Source organism: Capra hircus, chromosome 10, assembly GCF_001704415.2.
Source record: "Capra hircus breed San Clemente chromosome 10, ASM170441v1, whole genome shotgun sequence".
Classification (NCBI taxonomy): Eukaryota; Metazoa; Chordata; class Mammalia; order Artiodactyla; family Bovidae; genus Capra; species Capra hircus.
In genome coordinates this window covers 17,240,806-17,265,386 of record NC_030817.1, presented here as the reverse complement: position 1 = coordinate 17,265,386, position 24,581 = coordinate 17,240,806, and the positions used below count along the sequence as shown (strand labels likewise).

The 24,581-nt window shown below is 52.1% G+C and overlaps 1 protein-coding gene across 4 annotated transcripts in view; it reads right to left on the bottom strand.

The window, feature by feature from the left end:
* Positions 1–24,581, bottom strand: part of LTBP2 (latent transforming growth factor beta binding protein 2) — a 111,476-nt gene that overhangs the window by 66,223 nt on the left and 20,672 nt on the right. For all 4 annotated transcript variants that reach the window (XM_018053970.1, XM_018053972.1, XM_018053971.1 and 1 more), the window contains exon 3: positions 20,974–21,220. In XM_018053970.1, coding sequence (XP_017909459.1) covers positions 20,974–21,220 — 247 coding nt within the window. The remainder of the gene's footprint in view (positions 1–20,973; positions 21,221–24,581) is intronic.

The following is a 24,581-nucleotide window of genomic DNA, read 5'->3' as shown; positions in this document are numbered from 1 at the left end:
TGGCTATGGTTTAGGCTAGTAGGGACCAAGGACAGGACCAAGAAGAAGGCATGGATTCAAAGGATATTTAATACATAAAGAGTTCCCAGCTGTGGCTCAGACGAATGGGTGGAGGGCGATCCAAGAGCCAAGATCTCAAGGAGAGAGCCAAGAAGTGGCTCAGTTTGGGACCTGACGAGTGCTGGTGTCTCAGGATGGATGTGCCGATGGAAACACCTGGGCTGCAGCACTCGGGAGAGGAGCTGGGGCTGCAGACGCAGTCAAGGGAGTCCCAGTGGAGAGCTGGGGGTTCAGGGATGATATCATTCCGAGAAAGTATGCATAGCAAACCAGTCCAGAGTTCCGCTGCTGGACTGAGGCATTGCGTCTGCTTCCACGTCTCAGTTTCAAAGAGGGAAATATGTTAATGAACAGATGAGTCTCAGTGTTGGGTTTTGCTTCCATAAATTTGCCTCCAAACTTTGGCATCTGCTACTGCTTGTCTGCTAGCACACGATAAAGCCAATGAACAAGCAGTGAAGGAATATTGATGGGAAAATGTGGCAACAGCCCATTGTACTTCACTCGACGGCTTGCCCTTTTCAGGGCTCTGTGCATGAGCCTAGAGCCGGTTTTTTATTTAGCGCACACAGACGACAGTCATAGTTTCTGCTAATAAAACTGTCCCCAGCTCTAATCATGGAATTGACTGCATTGATCGTTCATGGTATTGCTTATGACTGCCAGGTCCTCTGACATGGAAACCCTTCGAGAAACACGGGAGTGAAAGAAAATAAAGGCGGGCAGAGGAGGGGCCTAGGAATCAACAACGCTGGCATTGAAGAGGTAGAAGGGGAGAGGAGAGAACACCAAGACAGGAGGGCGTGGCTCCAACTCGTGGCCTTCTGCTTGGAGGCATGCTTCTGGCCTTCCCAGCAAGCCCAGCTCTTACAGATGAACACACCTTGGTACCTCCCAAGGAGGTCAGTCTCCTGAGAATCTGGGTCCTGGGGAGGCAGCAGGGAAACCGTCACAATACTTTGCTCCCTCTCTCCTCCTCGCTGGCCAAGCAGGTCTCACACCCAGTTCACGATCAGATGACCCTTGTGCCAAATCCCCAGAGACCCAAGGGAGTGCTTCCAGACATCACACTCTAGCCCCCTGCTGCAAATCTACCCTGCCTCCACAGAGAACAAGGGGATACCCAGCTCTGGGGGGTGAAGAAGAGGGGACACTATGGCCTTGTCACATAGCCAGGAGCCTGCTGATTCATGGCGATGTTTTGTCTGGGGGGCCAAGCAGGTGAGGCCTAGGCTTGGCTAAGACAGCAGCCACTCTCCAGCCTCTGGGTATCAGAGTTGCCAGAATTGGTGGGTTCCCAGGTGTCACGGTAAGGAGGGGAGAACTTGAACTCTGTTCCACTTGTCCTAGACAATAATAATGAACACTGGTTGTGCTGTGTACTAATTGTTATATTTGCACTATGTCATCTAATCTTCACAACCACTTTAGGGGCTAGCTACTATTATTAACCCAGTTTTCAGAAAGTGAAAAGACAGCCTTCTGAATGGGAGAAAATAATAGCAAATGAAGCAACTGACAAACAACTAATCTCAAAAATATACAAGCAACTTATGCAGCTCAGTTCCAGAAAAATAAACGACCTGATCAAAAAATGGGCCAAAGAACTAAATAGACATTTCTCCAAAGAAGACATACGGATGGCTAACAAACACATGAAAAGATGCTCAACATCACTCATTATTAGAAAAATGCAAATCAAAACCACAATGAGGTACCACTTCACACCAGTCAGAATGTCTGCGATCCAAAAATCTGCAAGCAATAAATGCTGGAGAGGGTGTGGAGAAAAGGGAACCCTCTTACACTGTTGGTGGGAATGCAAACTAGTACAGCCACTTTGGAGAACAGTGTGGAGATTCCTTAAAAAATTGCAAATAGAACTGCCTTATGACCCAGCAATCCCACTGCTGGGCATACACACCGAGGAAACCAGAATTGAAAGAGACACATGTACCCCAATGTTCATCGCAGCACTGTTTATAATAGCCAAGACATGGAAACAACCTAGATGTCCATCAGCAGATGAATGGATAAGAAAGCTGTGGTACATATACACAATGGAGTATTACTCAGCCGTTAAAAAGAATACATTTGAATCAGTTCTGATGAGATGGATGAAACTGGAGCCGATTATACAGAGTGAAGTAAGCCAGAAAGAAAAACACCAATACAGTATACTAACACATATATATGGAATTTAGAAAGATGGCAATGATGACCCTGTATGCAAGACAGCAAAAAAGACACAGATGTGTATAACAGACTTTTGGACTCAGAGGGAGAGGGAGAGGGTGGGATGATTTGGGAGAATGGCATTGAAACATGTATACTATCATGTAAGAATCGAATCGCCAGTCTATGTCTGATGCAGGATACAGGATGCTTGGGGCTGGTGCACAGGGATGACCCAGAGAGATGTTATGGGGAGGGAGGTGGGAGGGGGGTTCATGTTTGGGAACACATGTACACCCGTGGTGGATTCACGTCAATGTATGGCAAAACCAATACAGTATTGTAAAGTAAAATAAAGTAAAAATTAAAATGTAAATAAATAAATAAATAAATAAATGAAGTGAGATCTGCAAAAAAAAAAGAAAATGAAACTGAGGCACAGAGAGGTTAAGGACTTGTCCAGGATCATTTAACTGGAATCACACTGTCCAATAGAACTTCCTATGACCGTGGAAATGCTCTATAGTCTGTGCCCTCCGATATGCTAACTACTAGCTTCTTGTGGCTTTGAAGCACTTGGAAATGCAATTAGTGTGACTGAGTAACTGAGTTTGACGTTAAATTAAATTTAAAGACAGCTTCCTAAAATAAATAAATAAATAAATAAAGACAGCTTCCCAGGTGTCTCTAGTGGTAAAGAACCCATCTTCCAGTGCAGGAGACGTAAGAGACCCAGGTTCAGTCCCTGGGTCGGGAAGATCTCCTGGAGAAGGGAAAGGCAACCCACTCCAGTATTCTTGTCTGAAGAATCCCACAGAGAGAGGAGCCTGGTGAGCTACAGTCCATAGAGTCACATACAGCTGGACACGACTGAAGTGACTTAGCACACACGAACAAATTTAAATAGTCCCTTCATGGCTGATGGCTACTGTATTGGACAGCGCAGTGTAGAAAGTGGAGGAGTTGGGAGTGGAACCCCAAAAGTCTACTCTGGCCTGGAGCTATGTGGTTAGAAGATTCCCCTGGCTACCCTCAGTGCATTCTTTGTCCCCAGGCCCTTGGGTTCCTTGGCAGGCCTGGCTGGGGGCATCAGCACCCTCCTAAACCTTACTCTCCTGCCTCCATACTGTATTATCCATCATCAGATGGCAGGAGGATGTGGCAGGAAAGAGATGGGATTTCCAGAAGACATGGTCCCAGGATCATGTCACAGGGAGCAGGTTTCAGCATGGCTTGAGGAAGGACATGGCTCTAAAAAGCCACAGTTGCCCCAGTGACATGGTGGTCCCTGGAGAGACAAGACCATCTTGTCCCAGGAATCGAATAGCTCCCCCTCCCATACCAGAAAGGAAACAGCAGGCATTCCCGCCCAGGATGGGGCTCTGGGCCGTGACATTTGAGAGACAAGGGAGGTGATGTGGTCAGTGGGCTGATCCCGGGGGGAGCCAGGCCCTCTCCGCCCCCGCTGTCTGGCCCTAGGATGCTGCCTTGCCAACATTGGCACCCCCATGCCTTGCTGCCCTCCCCAAAGGTCCCCCTACATATCTCCAGACCTTCCCTGCTGCTGGTCCTGCTGTGCCCACTCACTTGACTCCTTTGGGCCCACTGGTCAGCCTGAGGTTCCCACCCAGCCCCACCCAGCCCCACCCGGGTGGCCGCCTGTGAGTCACCTCCCCCTCCTCTGAGGTCTGCGCCTGGAGTTTTCTCTGAGGTTACACCCAGGTCCGAGAGGTCTGGAGCTTGTGCACAAGCACCCAGGGGATGCCCCTGCCAGGCTGACGGATGGGGAGGGGGCAGAACTCGGGGAGCCTCCCTGCCCAGAACTGCACCCCGCTCTGCTCCGTGCGGCTCGATAGAGAACGCAGCGCCCTGCTTCCTTGCGGGCAGACGAGGCAGAGGCTGGCGGAGCTGTGCACGGAGCTGTGCACACCCAGAGACTGAGGACTGGCTCCCACTGCTGGAGCAGCCTTACATGGGTGCTGCCTCAGTCTCCCAATGGTCCAGAAACCTCTCTGAGCCTCACTGCACTCCACTCCATGGATCCCTGATGCCTCAGTCAACTGTGGACATTTTACCGCTGAGCAGGCGGCCGGCCTCACCAGCTGCCCAGCCCATGACTCTTGAGGCTGCGTCACCCTTTTCCTCTCCTGGAGGGGCCAGGTAGCTGGGCAGGAAGCCAGAGAGGGCTGCCCACGCCCAGAGATCACACCTCAGGCACTTCAGGAAGCAGAGCAGGAAGGAGAAGGCACCCTGAGGGGCTGCCCAGGGCCCCAGGACATGCTCCTCAGTTTCTACACAAGTGTCATTTTGCCCAAGTGGGGACCTGCCAGGTAATCACCTTTTCCCCTCCTTCTGGTCCAGCAGGACCATCCAAAGGGCTGTGGTGTGGCCAGGGACACAGACCCCTAGAAGGGAGAAGAGGGGCCTGGATTGTACCCTCTTTATGTCTTTCATGGAGTCCTCACTATGCTGGGCCCACAGCTGTGCTTGCGTGCTAAGTCACTCAGTCTGACTCTTTGTGACCCTGTGGACTGTAGCCCACCAGGCTCCTCTGTCTGTGGGATTCTCCAGGAAAGAATACTGCAGTGGGTTGCCATGCCCTCCTGCAGGGAATCATCCCAACCCAGGGATTGAACCAACATCTCCTGTATCTCCTGCACTGCAGGCAGATTCTTTACCGCTGAGCCACAAGGGAAGCCCCAAGGATGACGATACATAATAGCAAGTAGCTATACAGCGCTCGTATCTGCCAGGTACTTTTCTAAGCACTTTATAAATGAATATAATCATCATTATATGAGGGAGTGGGTATTATTATTATGCCTTTTTTACAGGTGAGGCAGAGTTGCTAGGTATCTTGCCTAAGGTCACACAGCCCATAACTAATAGAGCTGGGCATCGGACACAGGTGACCTGCTTCTCATCTGGACCCGGGGCCTGTACACTACATCATGGCTTGAGAGCTATGCTTTGGGACTGAGCTTTAGAGCCTAGAGTCCAGGCCTTATGTTTTAAATCTCATGTACAAAAGGTAAGCCTGGGGGTGTTTTTATCCGGGAGGAACAAGATTAAAAATGGTCTCTTAGGAAGGCAGTCCTGCACGATTCCTCCCTGGAGCCCACCCTGCCTGGCCAAGAGTACTCTCCTCCCCCACCCCTACCTCCCAGGGCATTTGCAGTTTCCCCCAGGGGTGGCGGGGGTGAGGGGGTGAAGTCTTGGAGCCACAGGACTCCACACACACCCACCTGGGTCAAGTAACTGCTGTGCTTACGGTGTCCCAGGCACGGAACAAACATCACCTGAGAAAGGTCCCCAGAGCCCTGGGAGCGGGGCTCACTCCCCAGCACCTGTGGAGCACATGCGCTGTGGAGGCGGTAAGTCGCTGGCCCCCAGCTCATGGGTCTCACGGGTGACAAAACCCAGGATCCAAACCAGGCCTACTGGACTCCAAAGCTCATCACACTCCTCCCTCCCCTGCACCTCCACCCTCACCACAAGCTGGCATTGTATGAATTCCAAAGAAGTGCAAGAAAAAAGGAAGAGGCTGGGGAGGTAAAGAGGTGAAGGGAAAGAAAACATGAGTCAGGGCCTTTGGGCACAGATCAGAGGAGGAGGAGAGGCCTTTAGGCTGGGGAGGTTGAGCTTGGACCTCTTCCCAAAGCCTTGAGGAACTTGGTATACGGACCTCTCACCACCACCAAATTGGCCATGAGATACCCACCTCCTGAATCCGGAGCTCCCAGCCTGTGGTCTCTGGGACCCATCTCTCCCTTCCACATATACCCACCCCAACACACACACACACACACACACACACACGCGCGCACACACACACACACACACAGAGCTTAGCTGGCCTGCCTAATTGGACAGCAAACATAGGCCTGCAACCTCAGATGAGTTTACCCACTTCTGGACCTGCCCAAACAGGCTTACTGTAGACAGAGGCAGCTGGTGCCTGAGTCAAGGATATACTTCTCAGGGGCTGGACAAAGTCTTGGCAGCCTGCAACCAGCCTGCCCTACCAGGGTCTGGAACTCTACCCTGAGACCAGATTTCTAAAAGACCTGGGAAGAAGCCTTTGCTCATCCCAAACCTACCAACTGATTATGTGCGAGACATCTGCTTGGGGCACTTCATTTTAAAAATTTTACTAGGCTCTTTATGCTTGAGAGCTACTTAATTAGTGCAATCCTAGGTTATAAAAACTATCACTTTCTGTTTTACAGAAGAGAAAACTGAAGCACAGAGAGAGAAATGGTTTATTTGCCCACTCTCACCAACAGCAGGGAGGGCTGGGGTGGGGTCTCAAAGCCTGAGTGCTGGACCTTTGGTGGATGGCATTCCCCAACCTGCTGCTTACCCTTGACTATGACGGGAAACCTCAGGACCAGAGACACCTTCAAGTAGTGTGGGCAAATTCTCAAGAGTTTCCAGTTACTCCTGTTGCTATAAACAGAAGTCTCAGTAACCCCAAAGTGTGGGGACAAATAAGATGAGTGCCATTCATAGGACACTTAAAAGGTGCCAGATTCACTTATGTATATTAGTAACTCTTCCTGACAACTCTATTAGTGGTGGGCATCCCCATCTTACAGATGAGAAAACTGAGGCTTGTGAGATCAAATCACTTGTTGTGGACAGCATAACTGTTAAGTGGCAGAACTAAGAGTCTAACTCAGACTTATCTAGCTATAAGGCATAAGTTATGTCATGATTGCTCCCTCACACACTATTATTGCCTGCTGTATGGGCTCTGACCTTGACCCAAGGACCTCAGAAAAAGAAGGCAATGTGGAATCAGCCTGGTGCCCAACAGTGTGGCTTGCCTGGGGTCTCAAGAGGATGCCCCCAGCCCTCAGAGGACCAGATACCCTCCAGAGGCCTCTGAAGCAACCCCCACCCATTGCTGGCTGGGTGCACCCTTGGGTGAACAGGTCAGGTAGCAGTGAGGGGTTGAGGCTCCAGGAGGAAACCGCGGTGAGGGCGACCAGCTGGAAGCAGGAATATGGTAGCTCCAGAGGTTTTGATTTGCAATTTCATTTTGCAAGGAATGGGGATTTTTTTTTTTTTTTTTCAAAAAAGCACTGGACTTCCTTGAATTTTAGACCTTTCACAAATATTTTTTTAGGACAAAAAAGAAGAAAAAAAAAACCCCACAAAATGCCTGTCACAGCTACTCACTTCCACAATGAATCATGGACACAAAACCACAGCTATGTGGCTAACAAAGAAACTATGTGTTTTCACATCTCGTTATTGGAAATCATTTAGCAATCTTCACTATGTCATCTGCAGACAGACAGACGGATGCACAGACACACCCCTCTGAGTCCTAAGTCTCCAGTCGTACAACCACGGTCATCGGATGACTTTGCATTTCACCCATTTTCCCTTTCTAATCCTTTTCTGGGAAATTGCCCTCCAAGGCTTAAATCTTCCTCCTTAGCTGCTCTCCAGAGGTGGGTGTGGTGTGTGTGTATGTGTGTGTGTATGCATGCGCACGCACGTGTGTGCGTGCCAGTGATTGGAGGGGGAAGGTTAAGACACCGATTCAGTTAATTCCACAAGTGGAAACAAGTATACATTTTCAGAGTCCCTTTTTTATTGCTGTTATCGTAATAGCGCTGTACTTTGGTAAAGTGATTTCCACCTGGGTAGCTTACAGTGCCTTTTCTGACAGTGGCAAATTAATTAACTGATGGCAGATTTACAGATTGCATAACTGGAAAAACTACTGGACCCATAAATCAGAAACTTCCTCTGCATCCCGGACAAGAGGTGAAATCTGATATATATTTGAAAACTTGAGCTCAAAAGAAGAATTCACAGAGCCTGAAAAATCTCCATTATGATTTTTGAGACATGTTCTCTCTGTACAGCTTTCCACCCACTCCCCGTCTCTCCCTTTCTCTCTCTCTCTCTCTCACACACACACACACACCCACATCAGAGGGCAACGTACTCTGAGCAGCCACAGTTCCGTACAAAGCAACCGGATGGGAAGGACATTCCCCTGGGGCATGTGAAAAACAGCACTGACTGTCTTCCAGTTCCCTTCTGGCTTCATCCCTCCCTAACCTTTCCTTTCAAACAAAAATCCTAGAGGACTTTGGTCAGTTAAATGCTATGAGTACAGCCACAAGCTCGAAATGTTTGTTACTACTTTTTTAAGTCAGATGCTGGAAACTGCATATATTAAAACATTTTAATGGCCCCAACAATCTCCTCCAGGCTCTCTCGCCAGCTTTCTGGAATTTTCTGAAAAAACACAAAATGCCTTGCCAAGCCCAGTCCTCAGCAGCTCCCACACCAAGCTGGCTGCTCTGGGCTTGCCTGAGTTCACCTGCTCTTGAGTTATTTAGCAAAATGGCCATGAGCACGAGATCCAGTCTTGATCAGAGTGGGGCTGGAGTGCCCCTTCCTGTCAGTTCTTCCTTGTGGAGTAACCTTCTCATAGGATCATTGTGAGCATGGGCTAAGGGGCTGGGTATCTCCCACTTGCCCCTGTGGACTTCTCTCCACCCCACTCTGGGCTGTAGGAGGCTCCTCCTATAGGAGGCTTCTATAGGAGGACTCTGTCTTCCAGTCTTGCTCATGGGACCCCAGCAAGAGGGCAGAGGGAGTGGAGGTATTGACCCTCTAGTTCCCTCCTGATGGACCACTGTGGGTGGGGGCTGCGGGGTGGGGGCTCTATTCCTCTGCCAGAGGCCTGTTGGGGTCCTCACCTGTGGCTACTCAGTGACCTCGGACCCCTTGCCCCTTAGACCTGCAGGGCTCAGGGCTTCCCTATACTCTGCTTCCCTTGTTGTTTCCTCTGACCTGTTCCTGCCTTTGCAAATAGACCCTTTATCAAACTGCCCCCTTGGAGTGTGCCATCTGTTTCCTGCTGGAACCCTGACTGTTACAGACGAGAGTCTCAGCTCTCATGTATTGAGCAGTTAGTTATTGACTCAGCACTTTATCCACTTCAACTCATGGAGGCGAAGAGATTCGCACAACATCAAACGGCTAGTGAGCAACAGAATCAGATGACATGAGGTCTGACTCAGGACTCGTGCTCTTAACCTCTGTGCCGTATGGGTATTAATTGAAGTGGTGCCTGTAGAGTGCTTTGCATGGTAGGGTTGGCTGACTCAATAAGGCTCCGTCAATGGTAGGTTAAAATAGCAACCATGCCATGCTCAGAAAACCCACAGTCCTAAATTCTACTCCAGCATAACACTAGCCCAACCCTAACCACAGAACGAAGGTTGAAACCGCATTCTAATACCACACAAAAGACTTACTCTGATCCAGCCTAACCACCACCCCATCATGAGCTAGAACGTCACCTCGACCACAACCTTCCTGTCAATTTCCTCCTTGGGGCGTTTCCTCCTTGGGGCGTATCCTCCTCAGTGGGTCATTGTGAGGATTGGTTAAGGTGCTGGAGATCTTGCCCCTGGGGACCACTCTCCACCCCACTCAATTGGAACCCTAACATTCCTCACTGTACCCACAAAGCTAGACACCCACTCAGGGTGAGGCTAGGATGAGGGCTGTGGGGAGCACTGGGGAGCCTCCCTGCCCCTCTGTGCCTGGGAGCTCGCCTGAGACGGGTACACCTCGCACCCCATCCAGCTGTACTCCCCTCGCTGGGCTCAACAAAAACATTTGTGCAGCATCCACTTCCCGCGTGTCACTGAGCTGGTGACTTTGGTGTGGCGAGAACCCGGAGAGGCAGGTAGCTCACCTACACAGTGCCTGGAGCAGAGCAGGGGCCAGTAGATCCTGTTGGTGGTGATGATGAAAGGAGAATTAGAGGAGGAAGGTGCTTTCTCCATCACTTGGCTGCAGGCTCTGGGGCAAATAGGCGGTAAACAGCTCCTATCTTAGAGATCTGCAGAGAGCTGGGGCCAGGGCTGGGCCAGGAGGGAGACCCTTTCTGGAACCCAACCTAGGGAAAGTCCTGATAATCCTCGACTCTGGGATAATCCTAGGAAAGGGGGTCAGGCAACCTTCATCAGAGATTTCGGGGCCCCCTTATGTCAGATGTCCGCCTTCAAGCTTCAGTATGAGAGGGAGGAAGAGAGGTGTGCAGGAAGCAGAAACCATTTTCCTTTAATCCACCCACTTGCTCTGGGTGGGAATGAAGAGGTATTAGAAGGCCCCGGGCCCCCTTCTTCTTTGAGCACTCAGAGGCTGGAGCCCGGCCTCTTCATCGACCCACAAGTGTCTGCCCTGGGCCCAGCATGATGGAAGGAACAGGCGTGCAGGCTCTGCTGCTTGGAGAGAAGGCACACCAGCCCCCCCTTGGCCTAGAGCGAAAGCCTTGCAAGACTGTCCACCTGGAGCCTATGTCCTTTTGTTTTCACGCATAGGTACCCTAAGGCCAGCCATGGACCTCAATTCCGTGGCTCTCGAGTATTTGTGTGGGTTGGGGAGGTGCATGTCTGGACCCCACAAAGTCTAAAGGTCCACCTCCCTTTTGGAGAGGTATAGGAGGGGCTTTGGCAGCCAAACCCAGCTGGAGAGGACTGCCTTGAAGCAACACTCTTTATGGGGGAAATGGGAGTCACTTTCCTCCTGGGAAGAAGCCAGGTCCTGGGTCACCACATACAGTTGCACAGGCTGTGCACTGCACAATTCTTGGAGTTCCTGTCATAGAGACTATGATGTGACAGACATCTGGGGTGTGACTGGGGGCTGGAAGATCCAGCACACACAGCCCCGGCCCCTCCTCTCTGCAGTGGAAACAGAGCGCTTCAGACCCACCCCGTTACTCCAGGCAGTTTCTGCCTAGCAGGGATAGGTGGGGCTGGCAGCGGTTGAGTGCCGAAGGACCGTGCAGAAACCTTAATGTGGCCCATGTTTCCAGAACCCTCTGCAAACAGCAGGGAGGGGAGGGACAGGGAGGTGAAGGAAGCTTTCAGCTGAGACACAGGTCTCTTCTACTTTCTTCAAAAAGCAGCAGCAGGGCTTCTGTGACTTCAGACTTGGGAAAATAAAACCCTTTCCATTTGTTCTGGCTGGAGGCCCACGAGTGAGCGTCTCCCACAGACTCCCCTCTGAGCCCTCCCTCTTCCAAACCTGCAGCCCCAGGGAAAAGCATTCATGGGAATCTTCTAAGGCCTAACAGATAGAAGGAACCGGGAGGAGACCCTTTTACAGCTGCCGCAGCACCCACCAGACTCCTGGCACTCCTAAGGGTCTGCTAAGCCCTACTCTGTCTGCACTCCAGCCACCCTTAGGAGAGAAACATTGCTCTCCGTTTGCCTGGCTCAGACCCCCAAGGCCAAGGGGCACAGGGTGAGCAGGTACCCACCTGCTGGGAGGACTGAGAGAGCCCCTTTCTGATCAACAACGTGCCGGAGGATGGGCTGAGGGTCAACTCAGAAGGGAAGAGACCTGAATCCAACTTTCTTGGCTCCAGGCAGCAGCAGAAGATACATGGTGATAGAGATGTTCATTCAGTAGATATTATTTATTTGTTGAGTGCTTATTGTATGCCAGGTACTGTTCCAGGAGCTGGGGGTATGCCACTGAACAAAACAGCTCGCACTATACTTGGGGAAAACCAGACAATACACAATAAACATAACAAGTAAATTATATGGTTTGTTAGAAAGTAGAAAATGGAAAGTAATGTGGAAATTAAAAAGTGAACCACATGAGGGGACGCTCACGTTGGGGGGTTACAATATTAAATAGTAAGAAAATAGGAGATATCTCCCTTCTGGGAAAGAGCCAGGCTCAGGGTCACCATACACAGTGACACAGGTTGTGCCCTGCACAACTGCGGGGCAGCTGGCACACAGGCCATAATGTGAAGCACATCCCCAAGTGCTGTGGCCAGTGGCTTCGGCTAATTTTAAAAGGTTAAAACTTTACAAAGGTAGTCAGGGAGGCCTGCTTCTGAATGCGACTCAGGCATGTATAGGAAGCAAAAGTAAATAACCCAGCCCGCTGCCAGGACTGCTAAATAACAGCAGTAATCAGTAAATTCGCAAGGCACATTACAGTTCACAAATCCATCTTTCACCCACATTATTTTAGTTAATCTTCGCAACCTTCCAGAAAGGAAAGAAAGATCCCTCCCACTTTACAAATAGAGACGTTGAGGCTCAGTGAAGTTAAGTGGGTTGCCCAAGGTCCGAGACTAGTTAGAGGCTTAGCTTGGAAGTCAAATTGCATACTCTGCTTCTAAATCTTTTCAAAATAGTATAGTCATGATCCTAAGGGTTGGGGAATTCCAGAAAATCCCTAGGGGGCAAGCTTGGGGCTCAGAGTTATAAAAACAAATCAGAAAAAAAAAAAAAACCACTAAAAAAAGAAAGAAAAGAAAAGGAAGGAAGGAGTTCAACCCCCGGAGGTCCTGAAAACTTGACTCACTCAGGATTGCAGGGCTGAGTCAACAGAGCAGAGAGGCGCCACTTGATGGCCCTGAGGGAGCAGGTGATGCAGGATAAAAGATGCAGGCTGATTAAACCCACTGCAGCCTTGCCAAGGAGGACTGGAGGGTTCCTGTCAGGGAGAGCTAAGATCTGCCCTTAGCAGATGAAAGGCAACGTGTATCCTTGTCACCACCATGAGAGTGGGTAAAGGGGGAATAAGCACATTTCACTATAGGGAATAGAAAATGGCCAAGCTGTTGGCCAGAGTCTGACACCACCAGCTCTTGACCTCAGAGAAAATCCACTTGTTGCTTCTCATTTATAAATATGGAAACTGAGGCTTGGGAAGGACGAAGGGCTTTTCCAAGGTTTCCTAGCATGAGTCCATTTCTCATCAGGTCCTAGGTGTATCAGAGACTAATCTTGGGTCCAGGGGACTGGAATGGAAAGGAGAGAGGACCAACAGGGGATCGTGTTGCCCGCAGAAGGGAGCAGAAGTACGTAGCAGGATGCTGGAGCCCAGAGAGGCAGAAGGCAGTAGGAAGGAGGTGGCTTCAGCTGGAGCCAGGCTCGGAGGACCCTGGCAAGCCTTCCGCCTGGCCCAGAGGCAAGATCTCCTGGGTCCCCAGGACAGGCCCGCTCCCTAGCTGCCAATCTTTGTCCTGCCTCAGTTTCCCCTTCTGTAAGCCCAGATTGTGGGTTGGAGGAAAAACTCCTTCTGGCAAATGGGGTATCTCACTGATTTGTCATAAACATGGGAAGTAGGCAAGTATGGTAAGAGATTTTTTCTGGACATCCCACTAATCACTCTCTGTGCATTATTTCAAGGAATTCTCACAGCCACCCCAAGAGATGGGGGTCACTGTTCCCACTTCGAAGAACTTGAGTTGCAGTGAGGTAAAGCAACTTGCATGACTAGTTTTCGAGGACACTAGGGCCTAAATGCTGCCGGACCCCACAGCCCAGTGCTTTCCCAGCACAGACACAGCGGGGTTGCCTCCTTGCACCTGCTGCCCTGTTCCCAGGGACCTGGTTTGATTCCCAGTCATTGATCTCCTGGGCAAATGCCTTGTTATTCTGTTAGGAAGGATGCCTGGGTCCCCGCTGCAGTGGCTGGGATCACCCCTTGGGGCAGAGTCCCTACAGCCCCTGCAGGAGGCCTGGGGGCGAGGGGAGGCAGCACCTCCTACAGGAAGTCTGCAGGCTTGCTCTCAGCCGAAGCAGGTTAAAGATCACACATCAGGAAGTCCCCGGGGGGCCAGAGTGGAGACATGGGGTTGAAGGATGCCAGGGGTCCTCCTGAGGAGGTGAATTCTACACCTGCCCACCCTGCAGGCACACACAGCCACACGTGCCCAGTGGCACAGCCAGGCCTGAGTCAGGAGCTGCCCCAATGCCCCTGCCCTTCCTCCCTCTCCCCACAGACAAGAGCCTTAAGAGGCCCAGCATACCCCTCGAGCCTTGTTAGCAAAATGGGGACTTTGGGAACCCACCGCAGGGTTTGTGAGAAGTAAAGATGAAGGGGAGAGAGTCGAGCTGCCCTCAGCCCTGCTGGCTCCACTCCGTTCTAAGCCAGTCGTGTTCAAGGTGCTGGAGACACATTGCAGAGAAAAGAGACAAAACCTCCGTCCTCCTGGGCCTGACATTTTACTGAGGTAAGAAAAAGAATAGTTGGGAAGGGGGTAGGGAGTATTTGGGGGTGTGCAGTTTCAAATCAGAGGAGAAACAGAGACTCAGACAAAGAGAATAAACGTATGGACACTAAGAGGGGAAGGGGGACTGGGATGAACTGGAAGATTGGGAATGACAGCTACACACTGTTGGCGTTTAGTTGCTAAGTCATGTCCGACTCTTTTGTGCCCCCATGGACTGCAGCCTGCCAGGCTCCTCTGTCCATGGGCTTCTCTAGGCAAGGGTACTAGAGTGGTTTGCCATGCCCTCCTCCAGGGGATCTTTCTGACTCAGGGATCAAACTGGGTCTCCTGCATTGCAGGCAAATTCTTTACCGCTGAGCCACCAGGGAAGCCCCATATATATACTACTATGTATAAAATCCATAGAAGGAAATGGCAACCCAATCCAGTGTTCTTGCCTGGAGAATCCCAGGGACGGGGGAGCCTGGTGGGCTGTGGTCTACGGGGTCGCACAGAGTCGGACATGACCGAAGCAACTTAGCAGCAGCAGCATGAAATCCTTAACTAATGAGAACCTGCTGCTCAGGGAACTCTACTCAGTGCTCTGTGGTGACCTAAATGGGAAGGAAATCCAAAAAAGAGGGGATATATGTATACATATAGCTGATTCTGACCCCTGAAACCTTTTGATAGAGGATGCGGTGGTTGGATGGCATCATCGACTCAATGGACGTGAACCTGGGCAAACTCCGGGAGATGGTGAGGGACAGGGAGGCCTGGAGAGTTGCAGTCCTTTGGGTCACAAAGAGTCAGACACGATTTGGTGACAGAATGACAACAATAGCTGATTCATTCTGATGTACAGTAGACACCAACACAGCATTGTAAAGCAACTGCACTCCAATAAAAAAATTTTTTTAAGTAAAATAAAATCAGGTGAACACGGCCAAGAGTCCCACTGAGAAGGGAAGACTTGGAGTGGGAAGGAAGTGAGCCCTGTGCGTATGTGACTGGGAAGAGGTTTGATGTAGGTTGAAGTGGGTGCTCCTCTGGCCCCACAAAAGGTATGTTAGGGTCCTAACTGCCAACCTGTGAATATAACTTTATTTGGCTATGGGGGGAAGTGGTTCCAGATGTCATTAGTTAGGGTTAGATGAGATTCTACTGGATTAGGGTGGACCCTAAATCCAGTGACTGGTATTCTTATAAGAATCCCCACCCCCCAATACACACATACAAAATACAGCACGTATTTTGAGAGGCAGAGACTAGCGTGATGCAACTACAAGCCGAGGGGCTTGCAGGACTGCAGGGAGCCGTCAGCTGCTGGGGGAGAGCGTGGGATAGATTGTCCTGAGTTTCTAGAAGGAACAACCCTACCAACACTTTAATTTTGGGCTCTTCCCTCCTGAACTGTGAAAGAATACATTTCTGTTGTTTTAAGCCATTCTGTTTGTGGTCCTTATGGCAGCCCTAGGAAAGGAACATGGTGTTCCAGGGAGGCGGGACAGCAAGTGCAAAGGCCCTGAGGTGGGAGCATCTCTGGCATATTGCAGGGAAAACCCACTGGCCTGTGTGGCAGAAGCAGAGTAAGTGAGTGGTAAGAGCTGATGCTGGAGATGTTTGGGGGCCAGATCACTCACGTAGGGCCGCCCTTGTGGCAAGCCCTTGATAAGAGGAGCTGTGACACTGCAGGTGGAGGGTCCCAGCTGGAATGGGCTGCAGCGCGTGGGTGTGGCTGGCCCCCATGGTCTCTGTCCCCTCGTGTTATGCCTTTGAATACATTACATGAAATGGCAAAAGGAAATCGAGTTTGCAGGTGGAATTACAGTTGCTGATCAGCTGACCTTAAAATAGGAGGGGGGTGTCTGGCTTATCCAAGGGGGCCCATGTAATCATATATGCCCTTAAAAGTGGTAGAAGAAGGCAGAGGAGTCAGTGAGAGATTCAGCTGGAGAGGGAGGCAGAGGGGAAGAGTTAAAACATGAACCATTCACCCGCTGTTGCTGGCTTTGAAGATAGGAAGGTGGCAACAAGCCAAGGAATGTGGGCGGCTTCTAGATGTGATGGCCCTCAAGTGACAACCAGCAAGGAAGTGAGGACCTTAGTCCTACAACTGCAAGGAAGTGGACTGTGCCAACAAACAACCTGAGTGAGCAAGAAAACAGATTCGCTCTGCACCCGGCCCCCTGCCCCGGAGCCTGTGGGAACTCGGCCCTGCCGACCCCTTGCCATTAGTCTGGTGAGCCCCATGTCAGATGGCTGACCTATAGAACTGAAGGATCACACATGCAGCATTGTTTTAAACATCTAACTTTGCAGGGTGTGCAAAGAGGAGGAGAGGGAGAGATGGGCTGGAACAGTGGAAAGAAGCCTGCCTTCTCAGGGAACAGTCTACTGAGAGCCATCACCATGGGGCTCAGAGCTCCCCAGACATTTCTCCCCTGGTCCCTCCCATCCTCCTCAACACTGTCCCCCAGGTCCCTTGTTGCTCCAGTGCTGACCAAGCCCACTGAGGATGTCCCCAGGGCCCTGCCTCTAGGTCCTCAGGCCAGACCAAGAAGCAACCCCTGTGGGGGTCCCTCCCATTCTGAGAAATACTATGATGCCTCCCCTCCCCACTCCCCCATAGGGCTGGTGAGAATGGTCCTGGTGGAGAAGCCAAGCCAGCCAGAAACCACTATTGATGCCACTGCTGGATCACACCACCCCTGAGGCTGGGGCTGGGCTCTGGTTTCTCCCTAGAGCAGGTCTGCACGTGCACATACACAAGGCATCCCAGTTGTTGGCCTGCTTTTTGCCACTCAAGTCCCCATAGAAAAGAGAACTTGTCCACTGATGGTTAACACATACTGAACACTAACCCGTGTCTTATTAGTGCTCATACTAGGCACTGTACTAAATGCTCTACTCACATGGTCTCATTTCCTCCCCTTTGCAATCCTATTAGGAGGAGATATTGACTCAGAGAGGTTGGGATATTTGTCTGATGTCACACAAAGTGTTAGTCACTCAGTCGTGTCTGACTCTTTGTGAGCCCACGGTCTGTCCGTGGGGATTCTCCAGGCAAGAATACTGGAGTGAGTTGCTGTGTCTGTCTCCAGGGGATCTTCCCAACCCAGGGATCAAACCCTGTTCTCCTGCATTGCAGGCAGATCCTTTACCATCTGAGCTACCAGGGCTTCCCAGGTGGCTCAGTGGGTAAAAAACCTGCCTGCAGTGTAGGAAATGCTGGAGATATAGGTTTGATCCCTGGGTGGGGAAGATCCCCTGGAGAAGGGCATGGCAACTCACTCTAGCATTCTTGCCTGGAGAATCCCATGGACAGAGGAGCCTGGCAGGCTACAGCCCATAGGTCGCAAAGAGTTGGACACAACGGAGTGACTGAGCACAGCAGATGTCACACAGCTAGCTGGCAAATCCAGAACTGGACTCCAGGAGTCTCTGAATCCAAAGTACAGTCTTAGACCCTCACGCATCAAGGTGGGAGGGGGTCCATGGACCAACAGCATTAGCATCACTTGAGATCATAATAGAGAGGCTGACCCCAGACCTGCCAAATCAGAGGCTGCATGTTAACAAGTTAGCATGAGTCACATGCCACTGCAGGCTGAGAAGCCCAGGTGTGCAGCACTGTTTCACAGGCCTGCTCGTCCTAGGTTGTCATAACCACCTCCTTCCCCAAGTCTCATGAGGCTCTTTCCCAGCTGCCTGGCTCCTGCTCCCCAGGTGGGGCAGGCTCTCTGCCCAGCCTGGGGAAGAAGTCTGAACCTGAGTCTCAGAGGGAGTCTCCGGGCCTCTGCAGCCAGCCCAGGCTGCAGCTGGACAACATCAGTCCACGTCTGGCTCTCGTAGGGCATGCTGCCTGCTGCCTGAGGCTCTCCTATGCGCCCCCCACCACCACCCCCTCGCATCTTCCTTCTGAGACACGAGTCTCTTGGCCTCTGTCTAGTGCTCTCCTGAAGGTAGCCTCCGGCCATCACCAGCCCCTGGAGTGTCTCCCCTCCCTGCTCATTTTGCACCCCGCCCTCCTAGAGTGCCCACTGCATTTATGTCACTACCTTTATCTGGACACCAAAGGCCTGTCCAAGTTGCCATCAGGAGAGAGGCCAGAGGCTGCTTGGGAAAGCTGGCCAGGCTCACAGGAAATGTCTGACACCACCAGGCAAGCGGGACTTGGCCTCCCAAAGCAAAACACAGCTGGGCCGACAGCGGGCCGCTCGGACTTTCCCAGATTTCATGGCACTGAGGCGCCAGGGCAGAGAGAGAGAGACCGTGCTGGCCTGGAGGCTGTAGCTCATTAAAAACATCACAGTAGTCCCTGGCCAGGGAGCCTGTGAAGCTCAGAAAGGACAGCCCTGCTGTGGGGCCGGAGACCTCACCCCAGGCCTTCATCCTCCACTGCCTCCTGCTCACGGGGGACCCTCCCCAGGGACCAAAGCCTCAAAGAGTTCATCCTCCTTCCCTCCCAGCCTCCTCCTCTCCCCAGCATCGCTCCTCATCTGTGTTCTCCTTCAGCTTGTGTTGACTACAGAGTGCCGGGGGCGATGTGAGGCACCATGGACACGTCCATGAAAGAGAACACAGTGGTCTCTGCCCTTGGGGAGCTCCTGGTCCAGGGAGCAAATGAACTGACCATCCTGAGGCCAAGTAAGAAGTGCAGCACCCGGGAGGCGTGGCCCCCTCCCCACGGCAGCGGGGGCGGGGATGCCCTTGGTTCCCGGGCAAGGTGAGGGCTCAGGGCCAAGTGGGCCCTTTGTGAGGTCACTCTTAAGTTGGGACCAAGCGACAGAAAGCCACGCAGATGGAGTGATTTCTGCAAGGCAGCATTGTGGGGACATCCAGCCTGAGACAGGCACTGACTTCCAGGGCTCAGGCCGCACAGGCTGATCGCAGACACAGGGCACAGACTCCAGGGACGTGGGCCAAGCATGTGCTGCAGGAGGTCAGAACTAGGTGGACACGATGGAGGGGGTGCTTTCTGGAGGAAGTGGGACTGGGCTTTGAAAAAGAGGAGCTGGAGAGACTGGGAAGACGGGACAGGGGATGTCAAACAGTTCCAACTCAAGGGTCCAAGGGGACAGCATGACCTGCCAAGCAAGCACCAACACATGGATAAATGCACTATAACATGAACAAATCCCACAAGCCAAAAGAAGCTTCGGGGAGAGGGGCAGGGGGAAGCCCGGCTAGAAGGATTCTGCTTCCACCCTGCTTCCAGGACCAGCCCTGGAGCTGCCACCCCTGGGGCTCCTCCAAGTGCTTTCGCACCAGGCCCGCCCATCTTGGACCCAGAGCTGGGACCCATTAGAACAAGGTTCAGGCCCTGCCCAGCTGGTCACAGCCAGTCCCAGGTGGTTCGCCGTGCCCCTCCCTTGTCCACCTGGCCCTTAGCTCTGCCTCTCTCTCTGCTCTGGCATCCCAAGGCCTTGGCCAAAGAGTTTGGCTGTTCTGGTTTTGACTTTGATGCCCCCTAGACCTTGACCCAAGTTTACCCTTCTGCTTTTTTCTGCTCCTGGCTGCCCTTGAAAACCACCTGCTTGCTTGGGTGGCGAAATACCCCTACCAAGACCCTGATCTGTCCCCGGTCTCCCCCTTCAGAGTGGCTGGACAACCTCAAGCTCCTTTCGTTTTTCTCCTGAGCTTTCCCTCTGGGGACCTGGCCTCAAGGTCAGCCTCCTCCTGCTGGTTCTGTCCTCCAGGAGGGCAAATCCTTTTTTTCCCTGATTTCAGCAAGACAAGGTTCACACATTTCAGAAAGAACTTCTAAGTAGGAAGCAAATGGAAAAACTAACCTGAAAACCAAAAAGAAAACACAGCCCCCAGAATGGACCAGTTTACCGAAGTTCAGACTTCCTGTCCTGAGCTAGGAAATGTCTGGCCAGGTTGGCTGGCAAGTAGGCCAGGGACTTCTGCCCGAGAACACCCCCTTCCCACTTCTTAGCCTTCTGCCTTCCCCTACATGTTCCTTCAGGCTGCTCCAAGGAGAGAGGCTGCTAGCACTGGTGGTAAGAGAGCTGAGGTGGCTTTTTAAAAACTTTTTCTTCTTCTTATTTTTTTTTATTTGGCAGCACAACATATGGCATCTTAGTTTCCCAACCAGGGATCGAACTCGTGGCCCCCTGCAGTCAAGCAGAGTCTTAACCACTGGACCACCAGGGAAGTCCTGGAAGGGTTTCTTTTGCTGGCAGAGGAGTCCTTCTCGCATCTCACGGACCACAGGTAAAAAAGAAGGAAGTGGAGGAGAAACATTTATAGACTTTACTCTGTGCCAGGCACCCTTCTAAACACTTTCTTCTTATTAACGAACTTAATCCTTACAATTCCATGGTTATCATCATCGTCGTTGTCCCCACCTTACTAATGAGGAATCAGAGAGGTAAGTAACTTGCCCAAGGTCACCCACCTAGGAAGTGGCAACCAGGATTTGAAAGCAGAGAGCCTGGGTCCAGGCACATGCCCTCCTCGTCTTTCTCCCAGGACCTGGAAGGTAGCAGCTCCCCTCCCACCTCCACCATGCAGTCCAGTCTGCCAGAGCCTGTGCCAACCCCAAAACCTGCAGACCTGTTTGTCACCCCTCTGGTGGGGCTGGGGGAGGGGAGGAGAGTCCCTCCAGCCTTCTCCACCAAGGTCTTCACCAAACAGGCTGAAGGCAGAAGCCCCCCAAGAGAAGCTGCACACCCCCCCTCCCCCAAAGAAGGGAGGGCCCACTGAGGAAGGGGACTTACCTGGCCCGCTGCAGCTGTGGCGCTGGGGGCCGCGCTCTGGCCGTGGTGCTTTCTCTGGCCACACTGCTCCTGCGCAGGCTGGGGGGTCCCTCGACCGAGCGTCGGGGTGCTGGCCTGGAGTTCTGGGGGTCGAATTCCTCCTCCGGAATGACCTCTTCGCAGCGGGCTCCGCGGAAGCCTGAGCGGCACACGCAGAGCTGGGGCCGGCTGCAGGAGCCCCGGTTCTGGCAGGGTGGCTGGCACACGGCTGCAGAGACAGGCAGAGGGTGAGGGACACCCGGCTGTGTTCAGACCGCCTATCAAAGACTGCGTGACCAGCCGCACCCCGGACACCGTGTTCTACATACGCGTAGTGCTCCCTGTGTGGGGTCTGTCCAGCTGGGGACTGGCCTGCGGGCATGGTTTCCTCATCTCTTCTCTCGGCCTCTGTGTGTGCTGTGTCCCCTCCGTGGGGCTCTCTCCCATTCCTCTCCACTAAGTCCTGCTGTTCCTTCAAGGCCCCCCTGCCCCCATCCCAGATGACCTTCCTCCAGGTACTGCTCCCTCCTCTGAACCACGGTGCACAGCACTCATGCCCGATGGGCCACTGTCAGTCTGTCCGTCTGGGCTCATGCTCAGCTATGTCCAGCTCTTTGCAACCCTTTGGGCAGTAGCTTATCAGGGTTGCCATTTCCTCCTCCAGGGGATCTTTCCGGCCCAGGGATCGAGCCGCATCTCCTGTGTCTCCTGCAGTGCAGGCGAATTCTTTACCCACTGAACCATCAGGGAAGCCCCGCCCACCATGTGTGATAGATTCTTTATGGACGTGTCTCAACTCCAGTTGGAGAAGGAAATGGCAACCCACTCCAGTGTTCTTGCCTGGAGAACCCCAGGGACCGGGGAGCCTAGTGGGCTACCATCTATGGGGTCGCGCAGAGTCGGACACGATTGAAGTGACTTAGCAGGAGCAGCAGCAAATCCCTAAATAATATGACCAGCACTCCCAGGTGCAGTGACTGTCCCTTACACCTCTTTTCCTCCTTAACTCCTAGCATATGTTTCATTACAATACAATTGATATTATTTTTATTACAGTGTGTGTGCATGCTCAGTCGGTTCAGTCATGTCTGACTCTCTTTGAGCCCATGGACTGTAGTCCCCCATGCTCCTTTGTCCATGAGACTCTACAGGCAAGAGTGGGTTGCTGTACCCTCCTCCAGGGAATCTCCCCAAGCCAGGGATCAAACCCATAGTTCCTGCATCTCCTTCATTGCAGGCAGATTCTTTACTCCCTGAGCCACCTGGGAAGCTCTTTAATTACGGCAGCTACTTGGGGTCACACAGAGTCAGACACGACTGAAGCGACTTAGCAGCAGCAGCAGCAGCATCTATTCAATGCTTACAACATGCCAGACACTGTGCTTTGCATACACTGTCTCTGCTGCTGCTGCTGCTGCTAAGTTGCTTCAGTCGTGCCCAACTCCGTGTGACCCCACAGACGACAGCCCACCAGGCTTCCCTGTCCCTGGGATTCTCCAGGCAAGAACACTGGAGTGGGTTGCCATTTCCTTCTCCAATGCATGAAAGTGAAAAGTGAAAGTGAAGTCACTCAGTCGTGTCCGACTCTGTGCAGCCCCATGGACTGCAGCCCACCAGGCTCCTCCGTCCATGGGATTTTCCAGGCAAGAGTGCTGGAGTGGGTTGCCATTGCCTTCTCCAATACACTGTTTCATTTAACCCTAAAACATTCCTATACAGCAAGTGGGATTGTGATTCTCATTTTACAAATAATGCCTCTGAAGCTCAGAGAGATTAAAAGATGTGCAGAGGTCACCCAGCCAGGCTGTATTGGATGGAGGAGCCAGGTGCGTTTGACTGAAAAGCCCAGGCTCCCTCCACCCCCACTGCCTCCCAGCAGGGCTGACCCACCTCTGAACTTTGGCCCTGAGCTGATGATGAAACAACAAAAGGGATTTGTTGGCCTTAAGTCAGCTACTGAATGCACCCTTGGGAGCCCTGCCCCGGGACACTGCATCCCAGGTCAGCTCTGGTGGTAGAGACCTCAGACCACCAGAGCCATCCCTCTCCAAAGCCCACACAGTCAGTCTGAGATAGAGGGAGGATGTTTACCAGCTCATGTGTTCAGTCAGTGAACATTCACCGAGCACTCACTAGGTGTGAGGCCAGTGGTAAAGTGGCTCCCTCTCTCAGGGAATGTCCTGTCTCATGTGGAAGCCAGGACATAGGGCATGTGATAAGTGTTGACCAGAGCCTCTAACCCAGTCTGAGGCAAGAAGTGAAAGTCAGGGAAGGCTTCCTGGAGGTGGTGACGCTGACCAGAGGCACAAAAGGTGAATAGACTGGGCATAGTGTAAGCCAAGGGCAGCTTGCCTACTCAGGAGCAAGTAAGGGAATATCAGGTCTCACTGCAGGATCCCAAGCATGAGCTAGATCCTAAGGCAAGAGCATTTTCCTCAGTGCGTGGGCATCTGTTCCTGGTAGGCCCCAGACCTCCAGGTAAGCAGTCTGTGGGAGAGAATTGTAACCCTGAGCACTTCTCCAAACACAAACTGCCACCTTACCAGGATTTTGGCCTATCACCTGGCTGCCCCTCCACCTGCCCAAGTGGAGCGAGCCCCCACCTGACCACCCGCCAAGCCCTCATCACCACCACCGCCAGAGACACAGGCTGCCTGGGGCCTAACCAGGACCAGCGAACATTGCGGAAGCAGGTTTGCACAGGACAGGTGTCAGACCTGGTTTATCTTGGGGATCGAGTAGAAAGGGAGGGCTTGAGTGGTTTCCCATGTGGACCACAGATGCTACATTACTCCTAGCCCCTCAGATCCACCCACACCTCTCTGCTGGCAGGGGGGAGGGAAAGGTCACACAGCCCTTCCCAGTCTCCGGTTCCATTCCACCTCCACGTGGGTGGTTTTTGCCCTTAAGAGAGCCTTTCGAATCCAGTCCAGCTTCTGTCCTTCCCCTCCTGGGCTGCAAGGATGGCCCGTCCTTGACTTTAACAACAAGATCTTTCACTCTCTAAAAATCCAACACCCCACATCCTGCAGTTTGAGCCTGTGCTTCCCTGTGACTCACCTGTCCCTGATTCTGCCTCATTCACCAATACATCCACAGACATGTAGTGAGCACCCTCTCTGGGTCAGATCGGGTGCCAGGGATACAAAGACAACGAGACTGCTCTCTGTGTAGAGGAAGCTCAGCCCCATGGTGGTCTCAAAACCATGGAAGCCCCTTGCCACCAGGCAGTTAGGTCTTCAACGAGGACCAGGCTTGGCAAACTTTGGTTGGTGTGATGAACAAACAGCTCACGGTAAGTGGGTGGCTGGGGGAAACTATAAAACTGGCATGTATGTATGCATGGAATATTGTGGTCGATAAAAGTTCTAAAAGGCTTCCAAACCAGCCAGACGTGTTGGCAGAAAAAACCCATTTGGAAAGATAACCTTTCTGGACCAGTCACTTCTGAAACAGCACAGAGGCCAGGTCAGCTAAGAAAGGTCCTCCTGAAACAAGTGCTATGATTTCAGAGGTTGTGAGCCAGGTCTCACCAACTTCATTTGCATCCTTCTCTTCATTGTCTTCCCAAGTCTCAGCAGGTAGTGATT